The sequence below is a fragment of the Muscardinus avellanarius genome (genome assembly GCF_963383645.1).
Source record: "Muscardinus avellanarius genome assembly, chromosome: 1".
Taxonomy (NCBI): domain Eukaryota; kingdom Metazoa; phylum Chordata; class Mammalia; order Rodentia; family Gliridae; genus Muscardinus; species Muscardinus avellanarius.
Window position 1 is genome coordinate 73730745 of NC_137786.1, and position 23053 is coordinate 73753797.

Consider the following 23053-nt stretch of genomic DNA (forward strand, 5'->3'; position numbering starts at 1 on the left):
TTAGAGAGAATCTACCAAGTCATCATCAGTCCATTCTTCCTAAGAAAGAAGAAAAAAGATGTGGTAAGGATAACATATTGATGCACGATCAGTGTTGGTTACCTCTTTGACTCACTTAGGGAAAATGTTCTTTTACCTATACTTATTAACAAAAGATTAGAAAATCAGGGAAACTCAAGTACAGTAACAGAGTAATACTACCATGGTCTCACCAGATTACTTCAGTCAGAAATAGAATACAGTTTAACTTGCTGCCTTTAATTATTCTTTTTACCTTGAACTTGCCAGGTACAATTTTAAAGAAAAGGGGCAAGGGATGAATCTTTAGGAATAAGAAATAAAGCAAAAATCTTTCATGTATGTGTATTCTTATTGTCATTTAAGAACATAGAAGGATTGATTCATCAAGTAACTTTAGACTGCTTTAGAACACTGAAGCAAAAAATGAAAAAATCCTCTCCAATAGCAGACAGTACACATGAAGAAGTATGCAAAAATGAAGCTGTAGAAAACCCTGTCATACTCTGGAACAATAAACTTAATGTTAAGCTGTAACATGTAAGAAAAATGACTTAGGTAAAGTTTACTTTTGGGGTAAACATACCTCCTCATGTTTAGATTTCTTTGATACATAATCATCATCTTCATAGCCTTTTCTCTTCTTCCTGTAATTATGTAACTCAATATATCACTCTGGCCCTAGCAGTAGAAACTTTAAAATAATTGGGAATAAACAAACAAAGGTAATTCAAGATACTATATATCTACTGACGAATAAGGCCTACATAAGTAGAAAGAGATGAGTTACAGGTTGGAAGGCAGTACTTAACAAATTTGTTTAAATTCAGTGCAATTCTAATTAAAATCTCAATGAAATTTTTCTTGGAATTTGTCACATCTAACAGTGACCTAGGAAAGATTATGAAAGTGAATTTGAGATGAGATGAAATAGCAACGAGAATATTAAAAAGAACAATGTTGAGGAATCTTTTTTCAGTTAAAAAAGCACACTATATGAAAGCTAAGGTAATTAAAAGTTTGGCATTAGCTACTACAAATCAATGATTAGAGCTCATAGGCAAGGAATGACTATGTATGCAGAAGAATCTATGATTAAGAATATGAAGTTCTGAAAAGCAGGCTGGGAAAAAAAAAACTAGTGTTTGGGAATAGAAAATTGACCTGACCAAATCCACAAACAGAATAATTCTAAGTGGCTTTAGCAGTTAGAAAAAAGCAAAAATACCAAAGAAATGGCATTGATGTAGAAGTTTAATAAAGCAAAATAATTTCTATATGAAAGCAACAGAACAGCTATGTTATCCAATATAAAAAGTTGAGTATGTAAAATTTACAAAGCACTACAAGAAATGATGGAAAACTGGAAAAGGGTTATAACTGAGGTGGAAGAAATACAAATGTTACACATGGAAATCAATGCCTCCTAATACCAATGTGAGTCTTTTCACCCATTCTAGCAAAGTTAAATATAAATAATATTAAGTGTTGCCCAACATCTTTTAAATTATTATAAAGGAAAACAAAAATACTAATCCCATGCATATATACACATATACAAAAAAAGAATGGCAAAGGCAAATACCTATTGATCAACCACTTCTGAGGTCCAAATTTGGGTGTTAGTCAAAGAGAACTCTGGTTTTACCTTTATTGGCTGACTTTGTGCCAATACAGTTCATGTGTAATGAAATAAAAGAATTTTAAACATAAGGTAAATATTTTTTCCTAAAGTAGTGCTACTCATAGTGTGGTTCATGAGCTCTTTCTAGTCTGCGGTGAGATATACAGTGTAGAAGCAGCATAATTAGATAATTTTAGAGCAATTTGACAGAATAATTACTGTTCAACTTAATAAAATTTGAACTTATGTCATTTCATTTTTATAAATAAATCATTTTTATTGTATCTTACAAAGGTACATGTCTATAATGATTTTTTCAAAAAGTTCTTCCTGTTTGAAAACCACTCCTCAAGTATACTTATGTAGGATTGCTTGTCAGAATACAAAGCAGTAACTTGGGATAAAATATAAACTCCAGCAATTACAAATTTTGGATTATGGTCCATTCCAGTTAGCCAGATAGGATAGAATTAAGAGTTCAATAGTCTAATTCAGGGGTCGATAAACTCGGTTTAAAGGACCAAATAGCAAATATTTTAGGCCTTGTTAGGCTATATTCAGTTTATATTACAACCAGTTAACTTTCAGTCTGTGGCATGAATGGATATTGAATGTCCCAATAAATTTATTTCAAAAAAAACAACAAATGGGCACCAGATTTGGCTGGTAGGCCATAGTATACCAACCCCTGGTTTATGCCCATTTTAAAATCAATTTGAGAGCTGGGCGTGGTGGCACATGCTTGTAATCCCAGCATTGGGAGGCTGAGACAGGAGGATTGTGGTTCAAGGACAGTCTCAACTTCTTAGTGAGGCCCTTTGCAACTCAGTGAGACTCTGTTTCAAAATAAAGAATAAAAAATAGGGCTGGGGTGTAGGCTCGGAGGTAGAATGCTCCTGGGTTTCATATCAATTTGAGACTTTAATTGCAGTACTTTTTTTTTTTTTTATTAAGGTCAATATTTCTTCTCTATAAGCTTCTAAGAACTTATTTACTACTGAAATCCAGGAATGAAGTCTACCAATTTCACGTTTTATGCTAAGTGGTACTGTGAGGTTAGGATTATAATGAAATAGTTCTATAATTTATATATTTCATATATTCCCATGATAACTGTACAGCTAAGGGATTCTGAGTCATGTGTGTTTGAAGTTCTGAAAGACTTGGAATGCTGTTCTGGATTCTCATACGTATCTATTAGCATATATTCACTAAATACAAAGATCAAAATATCATAAGCATCTCAACTATAAAATGCTACAACTAAGATGACAGGTGTGGTTATGTACAGTTGTAATCCCAGCATTTTGAAGGCTGAGACAGGAGGGTCTGGAACTAGGACAGTCTCAGCTATTTAGTGAGACCCTCTGCAACTTAGTGAGACCCTGTTTCAAAATAAAAATAGGGCTGGGGGTATATGCCCCTGGGTTCCATCCCTATTCCCCTCCCCCCCAAAAGTGCTACAACTAACTCCCAATAAATTTTAGCAAATAAAAGAATTCAGGCTACAGAAAGTACATGTTAATCTCACTATTCCTATCATCTATGTTTAAGTGGACCATTATTGCAAATTTGATGGTGAATTTCACATTAGCCTACAAATTAGGAAACATTAAGGATGGTCCTACAGCTGCAAGAAGAGATCTAACAGCACATTTTTCTAGTGGTTGTATGCTAAACTTTCCTACCCTAGCTAACAGAAATAAGTGTAGAACAGTTTACGTATTCCTCTGACTAAATGAGAACTGTAGGAAGAAGAGACTAAAAGGACGGAAAAGTTCAGGGACTCCATAGAAAGACTGATCCATAATATCCCACAGGGAAGGCAAGTACAGGAAAGGTCTACAAGCCAGAGAACCTATAGTGACAGCAGGATCAGAACCATCTAAAAAGTCAAATCTAAATCCATTAGAAACACTCAAGTTTTAAAAGTCTGGTAGAATAGATGTTTTCCAGAAAGATAAACTTTTCTTTTGTAATACTGGGGAGTAAACCTAGGGGCATTCTATACCTCTGAGCTACAGCCTTAACCCTATTTTATTATTTATTTGGAAACAGGGCCTCACTAAGTTGCTGAGGCTGGCCACGAACCTGTGATCCTCCTGTCTCAGCCTCCCAAATGGAATTACAAGTGTGCACCACCACACCAAGCAGAAGAATAAATGTTTACCAAAATGATTTGAGGATCAGTTGGACTGGATACTAATTATAACTACTACTGAATAACTGTCACATCTACTTACGTAACTACATTAAGTGCAAGCTCTGCAGAATGACATCTTTCCAACTTCTGTTTTAGAATAGCAACTTCTTCAGATCTGGGTGGTTCATACTTTTTTACTAAGTTTCTCATGTCTGTGTGGAGATAAAAAGGATTTACATTGATTAAAATGCCTCATTCTCATAGTAAAGGGAGCCAGATGATAGTCTACCATCTTGTTATAAGAAGCTACAAAACTCACCCTTCAAAACTACACAAAAAACACTTGACATGTTTATTCATATCAAGATTTGTGTTATTCTTGATTAAAATCAAAACAGCACCATACTTCCAAGTTCAAGTAATTATTACAGCTCTTTATCCCATTCCATTAAAAACATAAAGATAAGCATGCTGTATAACCTAGACGGAATAAATGTTTTGGAAATATATTCATTTTGCTCAGCTTCAGCATTTCATTTAAAAAATCTACATAATTTAATAAACATGCTTTGTTCTCTGCCACCAACCATATTTATATTATATCCTACAGACAGTGGGCCAAGAACGTATTTCTTGTTTACAAAAGGAACTGTTAATAACATTTAGTAAAGTTGGGCTGTTCAGTAAAAACATCTCAGTTATCTTCCGAAATAAAATGTAAATTCTCTATAGAAATCTCTTTTCTTTAGATTAAAAGCTCACTACTATGTCAGTAACTTGATTAGTGCACAAAAATTCTCTAGCTGATTTTATTAATCAAATATGATAAACCAAAAAATATAAATCACAAGATTAGGGAATGGGAGATCTAGGGCTTACTATTAACTAGCCGTATGTTCCAAATGGGTAACTCTATTACTGACTTTTTTTTTCTGGTAGTACTGGGATTGAACTTGGGCATTCTACCTCCCAGCTATACCCTAAGCCCCATTTGTGTGTGTGTGTGTGTGTGTGTGTGTGTGTGTGTGTGTGTGTGTGTGTGTGTGTGTGTACTGGGGATGGAACCTAGGGGCATTCTACCTCTGAGCTGCACCCCTAGCCCTATTTTTTATTTTGAAACAGGGTCTCACTGAGTTGCAAAGGGCCTCACTAAGTAGTAGCTGAGGCTGTCCTTGAACCACAATCCTACCCTAAGCCCCATTTGTGTGTGTGTGTGTGTGTGTGTGTGTGTGTGTGTGTGTGTGTGTACGTACTGGGGATGGAACCCAGGGTCATTCTACCTCTGAGCTACACCCCCATCCCTATTTTTTATTTTGAAACAGGGTCTCACTAAGAGTAGCTGAGGCTGTCCTTGAACCACAATCCTGTCTCAGCCTCCCAAATCCCAGTTTTTATTCTTTATTTGGAAACAGGGTCTCACTAAGTTGCAGAGGGCCTCATGTAGCTAAGGCTGGCCATGAACCTGCAATCCTCCTGTCTCAGCCTCCCAAGTACTGGGATTACAAGTGTGTGCCACCACGCCCAGATACTGACTTATTTCATAATGCAAATTAAGCAGTGTTCTCAACTGAATAGTACTTGTGCTCAACATCCACAGGAAAGTATATGTGCTCTAGAAACATCATTAAAATCGAATACTTTATGAAGAGCTATTATTTTATACAAGTAGAGCAAGGTAAGTCATAGAACTGTAAATTTTAAATGTGTACAATGGATTATCTTTCAGGCTCCCTTCTACCTTCTATGATCCTAATATCTATGGCCAAATCACAATTGGCTTTCAAAATGAACTTTTTGGTGGTAAAATGAAGACCTACTGTTTAAGACATATTTCAAATTCATCATTCTCAGAACCAAGCCCTCAAGATCATGTCAAGCAGAAGATCAAGAAATGAAAACCATATGCCCCAAAGCAGCTTAACTTTAAAAAGACAAGAAAATGTATACCTGTTTACTATCAACAACATAAAACCAATATCTGTAATCTTATAGTTTTGGGGGGTTGGGAACACAACTGGCTTTTGGCTCTAGGTAGCCCAGTTGCCATAAGCATAGCATGTCATAGGCAAGAGTAAAGAATACAAAGTACTGGCTGATCTAGCCAGTTAGTTAAGCAGAGATTCTACTGTCTTTAAGACAGGACTTCTCAATACCAGTACTAATGTTATGTTGGGCTGGATATTTGTTGTAAAGGGCTATACTAGTTTCCTGAGGGTGCTTTTAAAATTACCATAAACCTGATGTTCTAAAACAACCAAAATGTATTCTATCAAAGTTTTAGAGTCTAGTATCCTAAGACAAGTTTTACTATACCAAAATCATGGTATTGGCAGGGCCACTATCTCTTTGGAAGTTCTAGTGAAGAATCATTTCCTTGCCTGTTTCAGCTTTTGATGGCTGTCAGCATCTTTTGGATTGTGGCCACATCACCCCAATTTTCAAGGGCAGCACCCTCAAATCTCTCTTGTATTTTAGCATAGCTATCTCGGGCTATGTCAGTTTCCTTCTACCTTCCTTTCATAAGGACTCTTATAACTTCATTTAGTTCTTACTTCTCTAATTCAGGTCAATGCCACCATCTCTAGATCCTGTGCAACCTCCATCTCATTTTTTAAAATAATTTTTGCCATATAATAGGCAACACTGACAGTATCTAGGGAATAGGACATGGATCTCTTACACAACCATTTCAGCCTCCCACAGGAATTGTCCTGTGCACTGCAAGATGCTAACAGCATTCTTACTTCCACCTGACAGATGATAGTAGAAGCCACTATACTCCAAGCTTTAAGAGCCAACGATGTCTCCAGGCACTGCAAAGGCCAGCCCTTTGAACCACACTCTTTCCATTACTAACTAAAAAAATGAACGATGACTTTTTTTTTTGGTGGGTCTGGGGATGGAACCCATTGACCTCCAAAGCTATACCCCCTGCCTTATTTCTTATTCTTTATTTTGAAACAAGGTCTCACTAAGTTGCAGAGGGCCTCACTAAGTAGCTGAGGCTGTCTGTGAACCGCGATCCTCCAGTCTCAGCCTCCCAAATGCTGGGATTACAAGCATGCACCACTACGCCTGGCTTAAATGACACTTATTTTAAAACTAATTTATTTACAACACCAAAGCCTCAATTTTAGGCATTATCTTTAAGCTGATTCCCTTAGATCTTTTTCAGTTCCTATCATATGTTTTTATACACTTTAAAAGGGTCTTGTTTTGACTTTCTACCTGATTTCCACTCTCCTGTTATATGTGTGAAAGCTAATTCATTCTGTTCTCCACTAATATACTTTTACTGTTTCCATGATTTCAAAAAAGTAAATCTAAATGAAAACCTTTATCTTAAGTTAAATACCAAGAGAGAAACAGCTTATAATAGAACATGGTATAATGTGTTATATTTTACTTACTTTTCATTATGTCTAGTAACTGTGACAAGCAAGTTCTATTTTCTCTCAGCATTAGACTCTCTGATAAATAACTGGTAAAGAAAGGGAAAATATTAACCTACTGAAAACACAGCATATTGAAAAACCATGACATCATAAATTGTTTGCTCCTGTGTTTGTTTCATTGTCTAATTTTGAACTCCATAAAAGTACAATCCCCACAATATTAGTCTTAAGAATTTATTAAAACTCAGATTAGTTTAAAAGATGTTTACTATTCAAAGTCAACTTATTTAAATTTTATAATATATAAGCTTTTTTTTTTTTTTGGTGGTACTGGGGTTCCTGGAAGCACTTCTACCTCTGGGCTACACTCCCAGACCTATTTTATACTTTTTTTTAATTTGTCAAAACAGGGTCTCTTAAGCCAGCGCGGCTGGCTTCGAACCTGTGCGATCCTCCTGTCTCTGCCTCCCAAGCACAGGGATTACAAGCGTGCGCCACCACGCCCGGCAATATGTAAGCTTTGACAGGGAAAATCATAAAAACAACTGCAGTAATGGTCATAAAAAGTATTAATATAGACATTCTCTAATTTTAACCTCACTTATTGAATGATGAATCTTGGTATAGGAATGGTCAAGGCATAAACTTCTACTTACACAAGTCATAAAGCTTCAAAGTAAAAAGAACTGAAATTTGGCACTAATAAGGATTCTGTCTTCTATTAATATTAAAGTCAATTACCTATAAACACTTCTCATGAGCAATTAGCACTAAATAACTAACGAGAATATCACCCCCTGCTTTATAAACTTATTGATTTGCATGAAGTCTAAAGACTTCAATACTTTGCATCAGTGGGATAAAGCCCAATTAATTACCTGTTTTTCTCAGAACCATCAACAGTAAGAAAATTTTATATTAACTTTTTGGTTATACTTAAGTATTGAGTACCCATGGTTGACTTCTTATTAATAAGAGCCCAGTGAATAGAACCTCAAAGCATAAGTCTTTCAAACATAAATAAAAAGTTTTACTTTCCCTTTTGAGAAAAATAAATTATAGAAATGGAAATCAATGTTTAAGAACTGTTGGTGCTTTATGTCCTTCAACATATCCAGATTATTTAAACTTTATTATGAAGTTTTGATAATTAAGTTTGATATTACATCATCATCTCTTGTGGGGATTAATTTTGGATACAAGAATCAACTTTCTTGACAATTAATCAATTTTGTCTGTTTATAAATAATTCAAAATAACCATGCTAGTTGTTTTTCTTTCCCTTTTCTCTGTGAAGCTTTTCAAACTTCTGTCATCTTCCTTTGTGTTTTTTTTTAATTCTTCCTTTCCTTTAAGAGTGATATATTTGGTTCTAAGAGTTAGATAACCAGATTTCTTACCTCTATAAAAGTTTTTAAAGTTAATAGTTCAAACTTAATTCTAAATTAGAATTAACTTTTCGAAATTCACACACACACACACCCACCCACCCACCTCTTACTTATAGGCAAGTTAGAATACCTAAAGTGTCAAACTAGCAGATAAAGTTCTATATCCACCATAAAGAATGACAAACATCCTATGAATAATAATCTGAGGCATTTTCCTCAATATAACAATAGCACAAAGGCCTTCTTTTTGAAACTAGCAATAAACATAAATACAATTTCCACATATCTCAAAAGTTTTTTGGCAAATCAGTTTGAAGTTAATAACTGAAATGCAAGATTCTAAGGTGAGAAAATGACTAATGTTCCCAGGAATGCTATAAGTCTATTTATTCTGCAATGAGCCCAATGTACCACAATTTAAATTTTGCCTGTATGGAATTATAATTAACTTCTAAGATAAACTCTACTCTGGATCTGGTGATAATTCATCCCACTCTAACTATGTAAACTAAAACCTCACCACTAGAAAATTTTACATATATACTGCATAAAATACTTCAACAGATAGATGAAATTTTGTTATCTACATTGTGGAAAAACATTTTTCCTTAGCAGAGTGAAATCTCCACACATAAACTCTAGACATCAAAAACTTGCATGGTTATCTTTCCTAACTATGAGAGGAATATATCTCTCATTCATTTTATGTTCCTAAAGGATACTACAGAGGGTAGTGGTCCATAAATGACACTCAAATGTTTGCTTAGTAAATGAGAGTATCAGTCATTTTGGTATAAATTTGTGTATTTATACACAGTTGGTAAGTTATATTATAGAAGCAGCATACCATAAGTAAAACAAACATAAGCCCACACACAATCCCTTTTCTTGGTTGCAGATTGTTCACGTCATAGAAAAGTAGCCTGGTATATGTACTATAGTATACGAAATATACCAGTGATGTTTGAGTTGGTGTCCTTAATCAGAAATATTAATACTTCTGTGAGCAAACAGAAATACTCTTAAGTGAGATGATTAAATCACATCTGTTCATTTGAAGTTATAGGTATAACATATATGTATTATGGAATATATACGCATAGTTTAGAATCTTTCTTTCTCAGCTATTTCTATAAACCGAAATGAAACCCAGAGAATTCCAAAGGTCATAAATAAATGCATTCCAGATAGGAGGGGGAAAAAAGCCGAACTTGTAAGCAACTTGTATACTACAAATGTCAGTTTTATCATTATTCTACTTCCCCAATTAAAAATAGTACCCATAATATTGTTAATTTATGATGATGCTGGTATAAACTATATATTTAATTAACCTGTGTACCAGGTACTGTTATAAGAATCAAGTGAATTTAATACAGATAATGTGCTTATCATAAAGCCTGGTTCTCAGCATGCATTTTGTATTAGCTATAACTATTTATGGTTCAATTACAATTCATTCAGATATCCCCTAAAGCATTATTGTTTCCACAAATCTTTACTAAATTCTATGTGTCATACATGTTCCAGAGTTCAGGAATATTGATAAAATAGAGCAGACATATTTACTATACTTAAGTTGCTTACCAGTTCATAAAATTATAAATTTGCCATATACTGCTGACTCAGTCTTTCCAAGCTCACCTATTTTACGTTTACTTTACTCACAAATGTATTTTCTTAGCTCAACAATACACTGCTTAATTTTTAAAGATTTCTTTAAAAGGCTATTTAATTTGTTCCCTCACCAACCTTTTTAGCCACAAGGGATATTCAGGATCATAATCACAAATGAACTTTACTTAAAAACTGAGAGTCCATTAAGAAATAAAATTAAGCAACTAAATCTGATTTAGGTAAAATATAAATTAATACCTTTCCATGGTAATTCCAGCCCTGGAGGCACTAGATAAAATGGCAGTCAGGGCAATTTGAGAAGGTGTGTATAAAAGGTAAGCATCTGTCAATGCAATTCTATTAAGAAAGTCATCAGCTGTTTTTCTCAAAATCTCTGGATTCTCCAACATGGGATAGCGGGTCTAGAAAGAAAGTTGTAAATTTTACCTTTTTACGTGTTTAATGGAACAATAACAGTTCAAACAAATATTTATGGTAATCAGAAAATGCTTACTATAGAATGCTTTTATAAAAGGATTTCTTTTACTATACCCCCCAAAGAAATAATCTTTCAGTTTAAGATTATTTTGTATATACCTTTAAATGTAGCAAAATAAAAAGTCCTTAAATTCTGAATGTTTAACAGTCTGTCATCTCTGATAGTATCCTCAGTGACTTTCAAGCTTTTTGAATACAACCACAGTAAGAAATACATGCTTTAATCTAGTTATTTGCCCATTGTTGAAAATTTTTGTTTTCCAATGTTTGCTATTTAAGTAAATAAACACATCTTTGCAAAAAAAAAAGAAATACATGCTTTAGCACCGTGGTGTTGGGATTTTAGTGTTCTCCCATTTTTTAGTAGTACTTGACACTATTTGCAATGTACATCAATCCCTCTTTGTCCTTTTCACCTGAGCAGAAAAGGAAAAAGGGAGGGAAAAGGTTCCTTAGAGTTTCTCCTGGGTTTAAAATAGACCCAAGAAATACATACTTTCTGGATTGTCCCAGGCAATTCAGGTGATTTAGATATAAGGACACATTTAAGAATCACCATGCCACCTCATTTTGATGAGAAATTTCAAATTTGTTCTAAAGTTTATATTTGGAAAGAAATAAATAGAAATGGATCCTAAACCTATCAGACTTGCCACAAAACCTATACATTTTTAGAATATGTTCAAGAAATATAGAAGACTATATCTCCTAACAATTCCTCATATTCTTTAAGATAAACCCCAATTTATAAGCCCCCATATTTATTATCAGATATTCCTATTCAAGACCTGATGAAGGAAGAAATCTTGTCTGCACTCTGAAACAAAATATCCAGAATCAATTATTCAGCTAAACACAGGCCTTGTCATTGTCCCCAAGATGCCTGACCTTGGGTATGACAAATGCAGCTTCACTGACCATAACTATCCTTTCCCTACACCTCATGGCTCTTATTCTTCCTCAGAACTTTATTATTATTATTATTATTTTTGGTGGTACTGGGGTTCCTGGAAGTCCTTCTACCTCTGGGCTATACTCCCAGACCTATTTTATATTTTCATTTGGAAACAGGGTCTCTTAAGCCAGCGTGGCTGGTTTCGAACCTGCGCGATCCTCCTGTCTCAGCCTCCCAAGTGTGGGGATTACAAGTGTGCGCCACTACGCCCAGCTCCTCAGAACTTTTGGTCATATCCCTTTACTTGTTCCCACTCAACTGTCCTCTAGTTCATTTTCCTCTTCAATTTCCTGATCCAAAAGGCTGCCAACATATTTCTGGATAAATTTCAACATTATTTGAATCTAAGCAACCTTTGCTTTGCAACTATACTCATAGACTTCTGTGTAGTTAACAGGCAAAACCATGCAACCAGAGAACTGGCAATCTTACTATAAATTCATGTTCAGCAATACTCCTAACAATGATAGTATTTTTATAGAAAATTTGTTCTCCGATTTTCAGGGACTATAGTAATCATTTACTACCTGTCTCAATGTCTTTGATAATTTTCAGAGAATGATGGGGTTTCTGAGAATTATCTCTGTTCTGAACAAAGAAAGACACTATTTCTTGCCACCACCAAATTCCCAGACATATAGATATCCTCATCCATATTTTCCACTTTCCTTCTGTTAAAAGCAATGGCTATTATTCCCTTTAAGGCTGATTCTACCTTGTTTCAAATCCCTTGCCAATAACATAACTCCAAAAAGAAACTTGAGCTATATATTTTCCATTAATTTTTTTCTCAGTACTACCTCGCTAAAGTATTTAATCAGCATGTATCAGACAAACAAAAACTCTTTTGTCTATAATTTTGGCAGTTTAATTTTTTCAATAATTTTTTCCACTTCAAAAAGAAACTGATTAATCCAAGTTACATTTTCAGCCATGTGCCACATATCATTTCATTAATGACAATATATATAATGATAATCCCACAAGATTACAATGAAGCTGAAAAATACATGTTGCTCAATGATATCATAGCTGCCATACAGTTGTAACACAATGCATTATTCACAAGATAATGCTGGTATAAACAAACCTACTGTGCTGCCAATTGTTTAAAAGCATAGCACATATAATTACATAATAGTAGCAAATACTTGATAATAAACAACTGTATTAGTGATTTATATCCAATGTTCTCATCATTATTTTAGAATGTACTTCTACTTATTGTAAAAATGTTAATTGTAAAACAACCTCAGAAGGCCCTTCAGGAAATACTATGGGAGAAGGCATTATTATCAGAGAAGGTGACAGTTCCATGCAGGTTTTGCTCCGTCTAGTGGGACAAGATGCAGAGGTGGAGGACAATGCTACTTATGATCCTGATCCTTTGTAGGCATAGGCTAATGTGAGTGTGTGTCTTAGTTTTTAACAAGGGGGAAGAACCTTTAAAAAAAAAAAAAAACTATACTATATAGCCAAGGTACATGCAGTTGGCTACACCATCTAGGTTTGTATAAGTACACTCTATGATATTCACACACAGATGACATCATTCAGTTTCTCAGAAGGTACTGTCATTAAGCAATATGAGTATACTTGTTTTTATCATTTTCAATTTATTCCCCAATAGGAACCAATCTGCTTTATTCCTCCGCATTGCAGATAATAATTTCGACCAAATCACTAATGACTTTTCACATCAAATCCCGCAAAATTATCAGTCTTTTTTCTTTGCCTGAATTCTGAGTGGGATTGGAGAGCTGCCATGCCCAGCTTCTAAAGTTATTTCACTTCTCCAACAACTCCTTTGTCTCTGGATATTCTCTTACAAGCTTCTTCATTTCTCTACTACTCTTTAAATACTGCTCATGGCCAACCCATTATAAATTTTCCTGGGCAATGACAATCAAGGGTGTATCTAGCCACCTCCTCTGACCTCCAGACATAAATCACTACCCACCTAGATAGCTTGACTCAAAATTAACTCACCCCTCCAGCATCAATGTCTCACGTGCCAAAGTGTACTACCTTTTATCTGTTTGCTCAGGCTGGACACCAGAGTTCTTCCTCTTTCCTCATTTTCTATATGCGATCATCAGGTTCTACTGATTCCATCTCCTATCTCTAAAGCCCAGGAAAATCCCTACTCAACGTCACTGTATGAGTCAAGTCAATCACCATCTTTTGTTTAGACTACTGTGAATATTCTGCTGTCCTTTTATCTATTCAAATCTATTGACATTATGACTGACATATACAAATGTGTAAAAAATAATCTAATGCAGAGTGACACATGAGGTTGCCAACAGTTTTTCAAGCTGCAAACCCAATCATACCATGCTCTGAACTTGGGCTTTTTACTGGCTTCCCTCTGCTCGATTCAAAATCTTTCACACAGTGTCCACAGTTTAGACTCTGCCTTCCACACAGGTGGCAGCACTCTGTGACATTCTCCCTCCTACAGCTCAAGCTGCTTAGGTTACTTACCATGAATCTGTGCCTTTAACTCGGGAGGTCTCCCTGACTGGGATATTCTTTCTCACCTAATTTCCATTCTTCCTCTGAATTTTATGTTAAATGATGCTTTCTCAGAAGTGTCTTCTTTATGCTTCAATCTGCTCTCTCCCTGTATTTCCTCCTCTATACCATGTAGCACACTATATACATTATAATGGTCTAAACCATTAGATTTTAAGGTCCTTGAAAGTTGAGACTGTTTTTGTCATGCCCTGGCTACATCTTCATGCATAATGTTTGACACACAGACGGCTTACAAACTGAACTGCTCAAATGCAATGAATAAACCAGGTTCTCACTTCTCTTTGACTTTACTTAGACTATCCCACAACTTCAGGTGCCTTTGTCAATGTTTACTTATATTTTTGATGCTTATATATGACTCTAGTTCACAAAGCATTAAAATAGAAGTCATTTAAAAAACTAATGCTTTTTTATGTTTCAAGTTAATAAGTCCAAATCCATGAAAATGTATATGAGTTAGATGAGTTACTATAAGTCTTAAAAAACATTACTCTGTCTAAACTCACAATGGTCTTTATTACAGTTCCTGTACCAAAGTTTGCAGATCACTAAATCAGAAACTCTCAAATTCCTACCCAGCAATCTGAGTTAACAAGCTCCTCAGGTGACTCTAATGCACAATGAAGTTGGAAAACTTTTAGCGTAGGGAACAGGGTGTCTAGGCCACACCCACATGATGCACCCATACTGTAATAATTCAGGTTGATTACAGGTTACAAAATTTTGGATTCTTTTTAAAAAACAATAGCAAAGGAATATACTCACTAGTTTACTTCATGTCAAAGTTTACCTTTATATCAATGAGGAAGCCTTCAAATGGTCTATAAGGATTGTGGACAATAAGGTGAAAATTAAGTTGTTGTATAAGGAGTAGCTCATATTCCAAAATCTGTTCCAGTGCCTTTTCTTGTCCAAGAGGACTCTCCCGCAGGTTTCCAACAAATTGAGGACTAGACACATTGAATTCATCTACTTTGCAGGCCAAAAATGCACAGGTAAGCCTAGAGGGAAAAATAAGGGAGCATACACATGCACATACTTTAGTATCCAAATATTTTAGTTCTAAAAGTAATTTTTTTGTGTGTGTGGTACTGGGGATTGAACCCAGGGACATTCTTCCTCCAAGTTACAACCCAAGCTCTATTTTTTAATTCTTTATTTTGAAACACGGTCTCACTAAGTTGTGGAAAGCCTCACGAAGTAAGCTGAGGCTGGCCACAAACGTGTGATTTTCCTGTCTCAGCCTCCCAAGAATTGGGATTATAAGCATGCGCCAACACATGGCTCTAAATGTAATTTCTAGAATTGCCTAATATTCAAGTATTGCAAAACATTTTAAAAAGATAGTTTCTCCTCAACTTTTATCCAATAGGAGACATAAGACAAACTAAAATTTGGTTGATCTAATAATACCAAGCCATTCAACCATCATTGACTTGATGGTAGTATCATATATTTCAACCCAAAATCTGAAAAAACAAAATAAATGAAAAATAAGAATAGTTTGTATCATGAAATGGAGATAAGTTAAAAATAAGCTATGTGCAGTGGCCCATTCTTGTAATCTCAGTACGTGGGAGGCTGAGACAGGAAGATTGCAGGTTTGTGGCCAGCCTCAGCAACCTCATGAGGCCCTCTGCAACTTGAGACCTTGTTTCAAACTAAAAAATAAAATAAAATAGGATTGAAGGTATAGCTCAGAGGTAGAATGTCCCTGGATTCGATCATCACTACCAAAAAAAAAAAAAAAAAGAGAAAAGTTAAAAGTAGAACAGTGCACATATTTGTACCATATGACTATGGAAGGGAAGAAAGTTAAAAGAATAGGTAGAAAGCCGTCAGTAGAAATCTCTGATGTCACTTGAGGAAGGGACCATGAGCTTATGGACAAACCTAGGAATTTCACTTGGCCACTACACAAAGTTCAGAGTGAAAAAATAGTAAGAAAGCTACTGCAAAGAACTTTTGGAAGCTGTAAGTAAATACAGGGGCCTGATCTCAACTGGTGGAAATGGGGATGAAAAAGAGGAAATAGAAACAATGTGATTGTTAGCAAGCTCTCTGATGAGTCTTATGCTAATTAGGTTGATCTAATATGATAAGCATAGTGTTTAGCAGAGAGTAGAAACCAAATAGACCTTTGTTCAAATGAAATGAAAATGAAGCTACAGGACCTCAGTCTTACCAACAGGGAGAACAAAGCTGTCATTAACAGAAAGCAGTATTAGGGGAAAAGCCAGTCTGAGAAAAACCATTTGAATTTGGACTAAAGTTCAGGTTGCCATCAGTATTACAGGAGTAAAGGTATATAGGAATCTTAAGCCCTGCACAGAAAAAGAATGTAAATCCAAACCGTCCTTAATTAGGCAATCAATTCTCTCATATTCATATTCTCTCTCTCTCATATTCTCTCTCTCATATTCTCTCTCACACACACACACACACACACACACACACACACACACACACACCTTACACAATCTCACATAATACAAAGATCTTTAATGAAAAGAATAAACTAGACAGCCTTATACTCACATTATTATCCGTGGGTGATATTCCATTACAGAGTTATTAAGATAAAAACGCTTGAAATACATGCAAGCTGTACCCTAAGGTTAAAAAATATATATTATCAAGATTTATTTGCACATATCTTACATGTTAAATTTTGTGAAAAAGAAGTTATTTATGCAAAGGTTTCTTTGAAAAGGCCCTCCATACAAGTGCTCCTACTTATTAATTTTCCTTTAAGCAAATTGTCAAAAGACCCTTTCCCACCCCTTGGCTATCCATCTCCATCCTTTCTTGAGTTGCTGGATTAGGTATGTAATTTACTTTAGAATTAAGAGTAACAAAAAGGTCTAGAATCAGAAAAATTCATGGAGAAAAGTACGAATGGTCACAGATTAACCAACCAATGTTGGGTAATACTGACATGACAGTACAGCTGGGGAACTAAGCCTGCTCTCTAAATCCACTCACTCCATGTCTGTGACGTAACTATGGTCACTGCTGCCAAACAGACTTATAAAAGCAGCACCTACCCTTTAGGGGAAGCATTCCACTCATTAATGCATACTGCTCTGTGCCAAGCACAAAACTATCATTCTGTTTGAATCCTTACAACACTTTGCTAAAGTACTACTTTCTCATTTATAGTAAAGGAAAGTGAGTGTCAACAAGTTTAACTGACTTATTCAGAGAGCTAATAAAGAACAGGGATGATTTCCACTAAGATCTGCCTTTATTTTAAATCATTACATCATTTGGCTAAACCAGTGAAGTAACCACTTTCTCTTAGGAGAGGAAAAAAACATTAATTTTAGCCCTTCTCCAATTTGTCCTTTGAATATTCGACGGCTGTACCTGCAATGTTTACCCTAAACTCACAAATTATAAATTTACCACACACAAAAATAATATACATTCCTGTTACATTAAGATCAGAAACAAGTTCTGTTTAGAAAAATCTCCAAGAAAAGTGTTTATTTTTTATTTTTACACTGAAAACCAGTCAGATTTGCTTCAGTTTCAAAGAGCCTATTTATGTAAAGTTAAATAAATATGGCAGCTTTTTTTCCCCATTTAGAAAAAGAAGTTAAATACTCAAAAATTTATGGCGATTTTATGTAAAACAAAAATAGTTCTTCATCAGTTAGAGAAACATGATGTATAAATTCCACACAAGTTCATTCAAGGATTCCTTTTTCATCCAAAAAAGATCACTTAAACCTATTACCTGCCAGGCGTGGTGGCACGTGTTTGTAATCCAAATACTTATGAGGCTGACACAGGAGGACTGCAGGTTCACTTGGCCAGCTTCAGCTACATAAGGTGGCCCTCTGGAACTTAGTAAGACCCTATTTCAAATAAAGAATAAAAAATAGGGCTGTAGGTGTAGCTCGGAGGTAGAATGTCCCTGGGTTCAATCTCCAGTACCGAAGGAAAAAAAAAAACACTTTACATCATTTTATAATTTAAAAGGCAAATTACAAGATAGAAACTAACCAAGCAGATCTAAAATTTTCTGTAAATTTTTTCTCTTAGACAAAAGCCTATAAACTAAGAAAAAGACAACACTATAAATATTAAATATTTTAAATATTAAATATTTAAAATTTTAAATATACTTCAATTTTTTCGATTGTAAAAGTAGAGATATCTATAAAGTTATTCTCTGTTGAATCATAAGTTATTTTCTCTATATAACTTTCAAACTTAATATAGGCTTTAATATTTGATATTATATTTGAAAATAAGAAAGGTAAAAATACTGCAGACACTCTCACATTTATTCATCTTTCAGCTTTTTAATCTCAGTGGCCTATTTCTTCCCACCACTGCCTGTCCCAGCAAAACAGGGTGCTCAAAACCATACACACGAAAAACTTGTAAGACAATTTTTTAAACTAAAGATAAATCTTCAATCTACTAATCAAGGTTTAAAAACAACAAAAATTTCATGAGTTTCAATTGGGGCATGATTACAACTGATGAATTAACGGATTAGTTCCTTCAAATACTGAGTGTGAGAAAGATGAAAAAGTCTTAGTATGTGTTCTGATTCCAATTCTACTCTCAAGTGGAGAACTTAGAGAAGGAAATTATTTCTCTATGAGAATGTCAGAACTTGGACAGACCTCAAAATTCTTGACTACAAGACTTGAAATATTTTGTAAGATATATCAATTCATGATACAAGACCTTTATTGAAAAAAATATGTGACAAGAACTGAACAAATATGTACAAATATGTATTTAGAAATACTGAAGAGCATCTGGGAGGCTGAGACCGGAAGATCACGGTTTAAGCCAGCCTAAGCCACTTAGTGACACACTCCGCAACTCAGTGAAACCCTGTTTCAAAATAAAGAATAAAAAATAGGGCTGGGGATATAGCCCAAAGATAGAATGTCCCTGGATTTTATCCTCAGTACTGAAAAAAAAAAAAAAAATGGAAGAGGTCAGATTCATATGCCTATTAAAGGAATTCATCACTACCATACTTCATTACTACAACTTACAACTTACCACAACAGACCGTGGCATTGCTGGCTTAAATACTGAACAGAATTCCAGTAATCTTTTCTCATAGTATTTGCAGAGTGTCATTTCTTCATGAGGCTCAAGAAAAACTGGATCATTTGGAAGAACCTTTAGAGCAAAAATTACAACATGAGTTCAATGAATTAATTGTAAAACTGGCTTCTTTGTCCAGATTAAACTGAGTTTATACCTGGAACAAAGGGTAATAAAATACACATCATTTGCTAAGCATTACACAAAAAAAGCTTTAGGAAAAGACTCGAGAAACCAAAATTATACTATCACCTCACAACTTCTCAGAATGTCAGCTGGACGACTGCTTCCTTAATATATTAGCAAACATGACAGCGTGTGTCCCTTTGCCTGCAGGATTTAAGCCATTTTGTATATTTAAAAGAAGATTCATATTTTCAATGGCTGGAAAGCTTCCAACGCCCTTTTTTAGTCACGGTGTCACACAAATTGAGATGAAAAACCAAATGTTACAATAACTTTAAGCTACCCAATATTTTTTTAAGCCAGCCCTGAACAAGATGAGTGCTAAATCAGTGATTAGAAATTCGTATGAGCTAAGTATAAAAGCAAAGTGATCACTGGCGTACAGGCATTGAACACTTTTTGGAGTGAAGCAATTGGAAGAATGGGTGTGAAGTTTGTAAAAAACAAACAAACAAACAAACAAACAAACAAACATTAAACCAGGTTAAGCGCTACACATAAGGGACCCGGATAGAAGGCCAGTTCAAACCATCTTCAGACACTGGTTCTTGTTAGTGGGCTCCAGTCTCTCTCCCTCACCCAACTCATTCACATCCAGGTTGCCATAGGGTTTTTTTCTTAAAGTGAGATCGGATAGTTCCTTAAAGTTTCAGTATAAATTTCAAACTCACTTGCACTTACAGATTCCTTGCCTACCTTCTCCAGCACGGCTGCAGAAGTACCCAGCCTCCGCCACAAATGGCCATGGGCATTCCACGCACCTGGCCTGCAACTTGTGACTTATGCTCTGCACCTGTGGCTCAGTCGGTCTGGAGAGCCCCTCTCCCATCCCCGCATCAACTAGTGGTAAAAGCTTTCCTCATCATCCCTGCTTGACAAGTGATCTCAGCATCTACAATCCGCTTTTCGCCACTGGACAAACACTAAAGTTTAGCTGTCTGCCACTGGACTACGAGTCGGTGTTGTTCGTTCTCTATACCCAGAGAAGCTGGCAAGGCGGCCGCTCGCGGGCTGCACACGCCCACTCCCACGCGGAGGCGGAGGGGGCGCGGCGAGCTGGGGCGGAGGCTCCACTCGGCGCCCGCCGGGACCTCACCTTCCCGTTCGCCACTGCTTTGCATCTGAATTTGCGGTTGGCATCGGCCCGCAGTTGTGCCAGCTGGTCCTCGCTGGCGAAAGTCCAGTGGCGCTTTTGGCTGCTGTTATGGTACATCGTGGAGTCTGAACAGGCCCAGAAACCTTGAACAAGTCAAAAAACAAAAACAAAACAGCAACCCCACGGAGCAAAACAGCTCCGCCACGACTAGGCTCCTGCAAGAAGCGACGAGCGTCGGGCCGGGCGGCGCGGGCGTGCTGACGTCAAAACCACGTGCAGCGCTGGTCCGCAGCGGGGTTTCCGGAGCCGGCTCGGAGGGGCGTGCCTTCCGCGTTCCTCGCTGGTGACGCGGGTGGGCGTGGCTTGGGAGTCCACGCCCTCTGGCCCAGGATTCTAGAACCTGGCTCCGCCCCTTTCAGGCAAGCTTTAAAAAGAGAGGGGCCAGGCAAGGGTGTGTAGAAAGGACTCCTAAATTGAAGGTAGGAGGGAACTGTTCTAAACTCACATGGGGTAACCAGAAGTGCGGAAGAATGGGCGTGGTGGCCCTTGCATGTAATTCCCGTACTTGGGAGGCTGAGGTGGGAGAATCACTGGTTGGAAGCCAGCCTCAGCAACTTAGCAAGATCCTGTTTTCAAAATCAAGGGCTGGGCTACAACTGTAGCTCAGAGATAGAATGACCCTGAGTTCAATCCCCAGTACCAAAATACAAAATATAACAAAATCCAGCGGAGTGAGGAAAGGGCTTGGGAAAGTGTCAGTTTTTAAATATGAGTATCACTGAGAAAATAAGGTCTGAGCAAAGATTTGAAAGAGTTAAAGTAATCGCTCATCAGTCATCTGGGAAAAGATCATGGGGCAGAGAAAAATAGTAAAGGTCCTAAGGCATCTCCACTCTTGAAGAGTGTGAAATACAAGGGTTTTTGAAGGACTACCAGAAGTCTCGAAGAATAGAACGTAGTTGGAAAACGAAATGTAATGCACCTGGTTTGGTACTTACTGTTCTGCCAAGAATCTGACCTTGCCTCGTTTTTTCCCCTTATCTTTCTGTTAACAACTAGACAGGCATCTCTTCTTATTCCATCTTGAAGCCCAAGTGTTTGGTAGTGTATGACTTTCTTGAGATTCTCATCTACGTTATTGCTTCTAGAGAGTCTTAGAATAAACCATCATTAAGCTTAAAAGAATTACATTTTCCTTTTATTATTACGACTTTTGAAGTTGAGTTTGAGATGTAAAATTTATATTGATTTAAAAAGTCTTTGATGGTTTTGAAATTTGTCCAATCTAGGTATAACTTTGTTCTCCTCTGTATCCAGCATCCAAACAGAAAAAAATGAATTTCCCTATAGCATGTAGTTTTTTTTAAATAACAAAAATCAGATAAAAAGGAGGAGATCTAGAGAGTTTAGTTCTTGAGAAACCATGCAAGTAAAAAGAGGCAGCAGAGTGACTTTACTCTGATTTTTATGAAAATGTTAGGCTCTAGAAAGAAGAACATTTTCTTATTTTTGTTGAGTGCAATTAATGGTAGAGTTTTCCAGGTATTTGCACTCTTCAACCTTATAGTATTTATGGCTTATAATTTTGGAAATCCATAAACTCCTTGAATAAGGTGTTGGTAATCTGGACTAGTAAACTGTCTAAAAAAAAGTAAGAGAAAAAATGAGAAAATACAGTGATGCTAAAAGAGGACATGACATGTTATGAGTCCAATTGATTGTGAACACCTAAAAGGAGGTGTAGTGGGGAACGAAAAGTTTAAAAAGAATAAAAAAATTAAAAACACAAAAGATAGGGAAAGAAGTGCTGTAAAAAACACATATATAAAATCTTAGACTCATAAAAGTTATGTATACCATACCATTTCTCTTAATTTTGTTTTTCTGAAGTTTATTTCACAACTCCTTAGTATTATGTAAAGGAGAATAAAAATGGACATTTGGGGGAGTTGGTAGAACATGGTTTCCACAAGGATATGAATACAATTGCGGAATGTCACAGTTCATTTAGGAGGACAAATATGAAAAAGCTGACATCCCTGACATTTATTTAGCCTTTTTTTTTTTTTTTTTTTTTTTTTGGTGGTACTGAGGTTCCTGGAAGCCCTTCTACCTCCGGGCTACACTCCCGGACCTTTTTTTTTTATTATTATTATTTGGAAACAGAGTCTCTAAAGCCAGCGAGGCTGGCTCCGAACCAGCGCGATCCTCCTGTCTCAGCCTCCCGAGCACGGGGATTACAAGCGTGCGCCACCACGCCCGGCTTTATCTAGCTTTTAACAAATATTATCCTATGAAATTAACACTGACCATATTTTTTGATGTAGTAGAAATTCAGTAGCTTATCTGAAGAATAAAGTTGTAGCTGATCCCCTAATATTAAGCCTCATATGTGATTCTTCCTTATTAAAGTGGGCAGGCCAGACAGCGCATTAATCAGCTGGCCTAAATGACACTTTTCTGTTCAGCTGGTTGAGCACCGGTTTGTATCTTTGCCACTTTTACAG

At 36.1% G+C, this 23053-nt stretch overlaps 1 protein-coding gene across 4 annotated transcripts; it reads right to left on the reverse strand.

Moving 5' to 3' along the window:
• Positions 1-20663, reverse strand: CCNH (cyclin H; the record flags this gene model as incomplete). 4 transcript variants are annotated; one of them, XM_080697164.1, is made up of 9 exons in its annotated part: positions 1-39; positions 605-665; positions 3886-3997; positions 7196-7266; positions 10447-10610; positions 14973-15003; positions 16721-16794; positions 19217-19339; positions 20547-20663. In XM_080697164.1, 9 exons carry the CDS (start codon positions 20661-20663, stop codon positions 1-3), a joined length of 792 nt encoding a protein of 263 aa, XP_080553290.1. The 4 variants fall into 4 exon arrangements, with proteins under 4 accessions (XP_080553290.1, XP_080553289.1, XP_080553288.1 ...); XM_080697163.1 differs by having other exon boundaries at positions 10447-10502; positions 14973-15183; XM_080697162.1 differs by having other exon boundaries at positions 14973-15183.
• Between the last annotated feature and the right edge of the window lie 2390 nt (positions 20664-23053).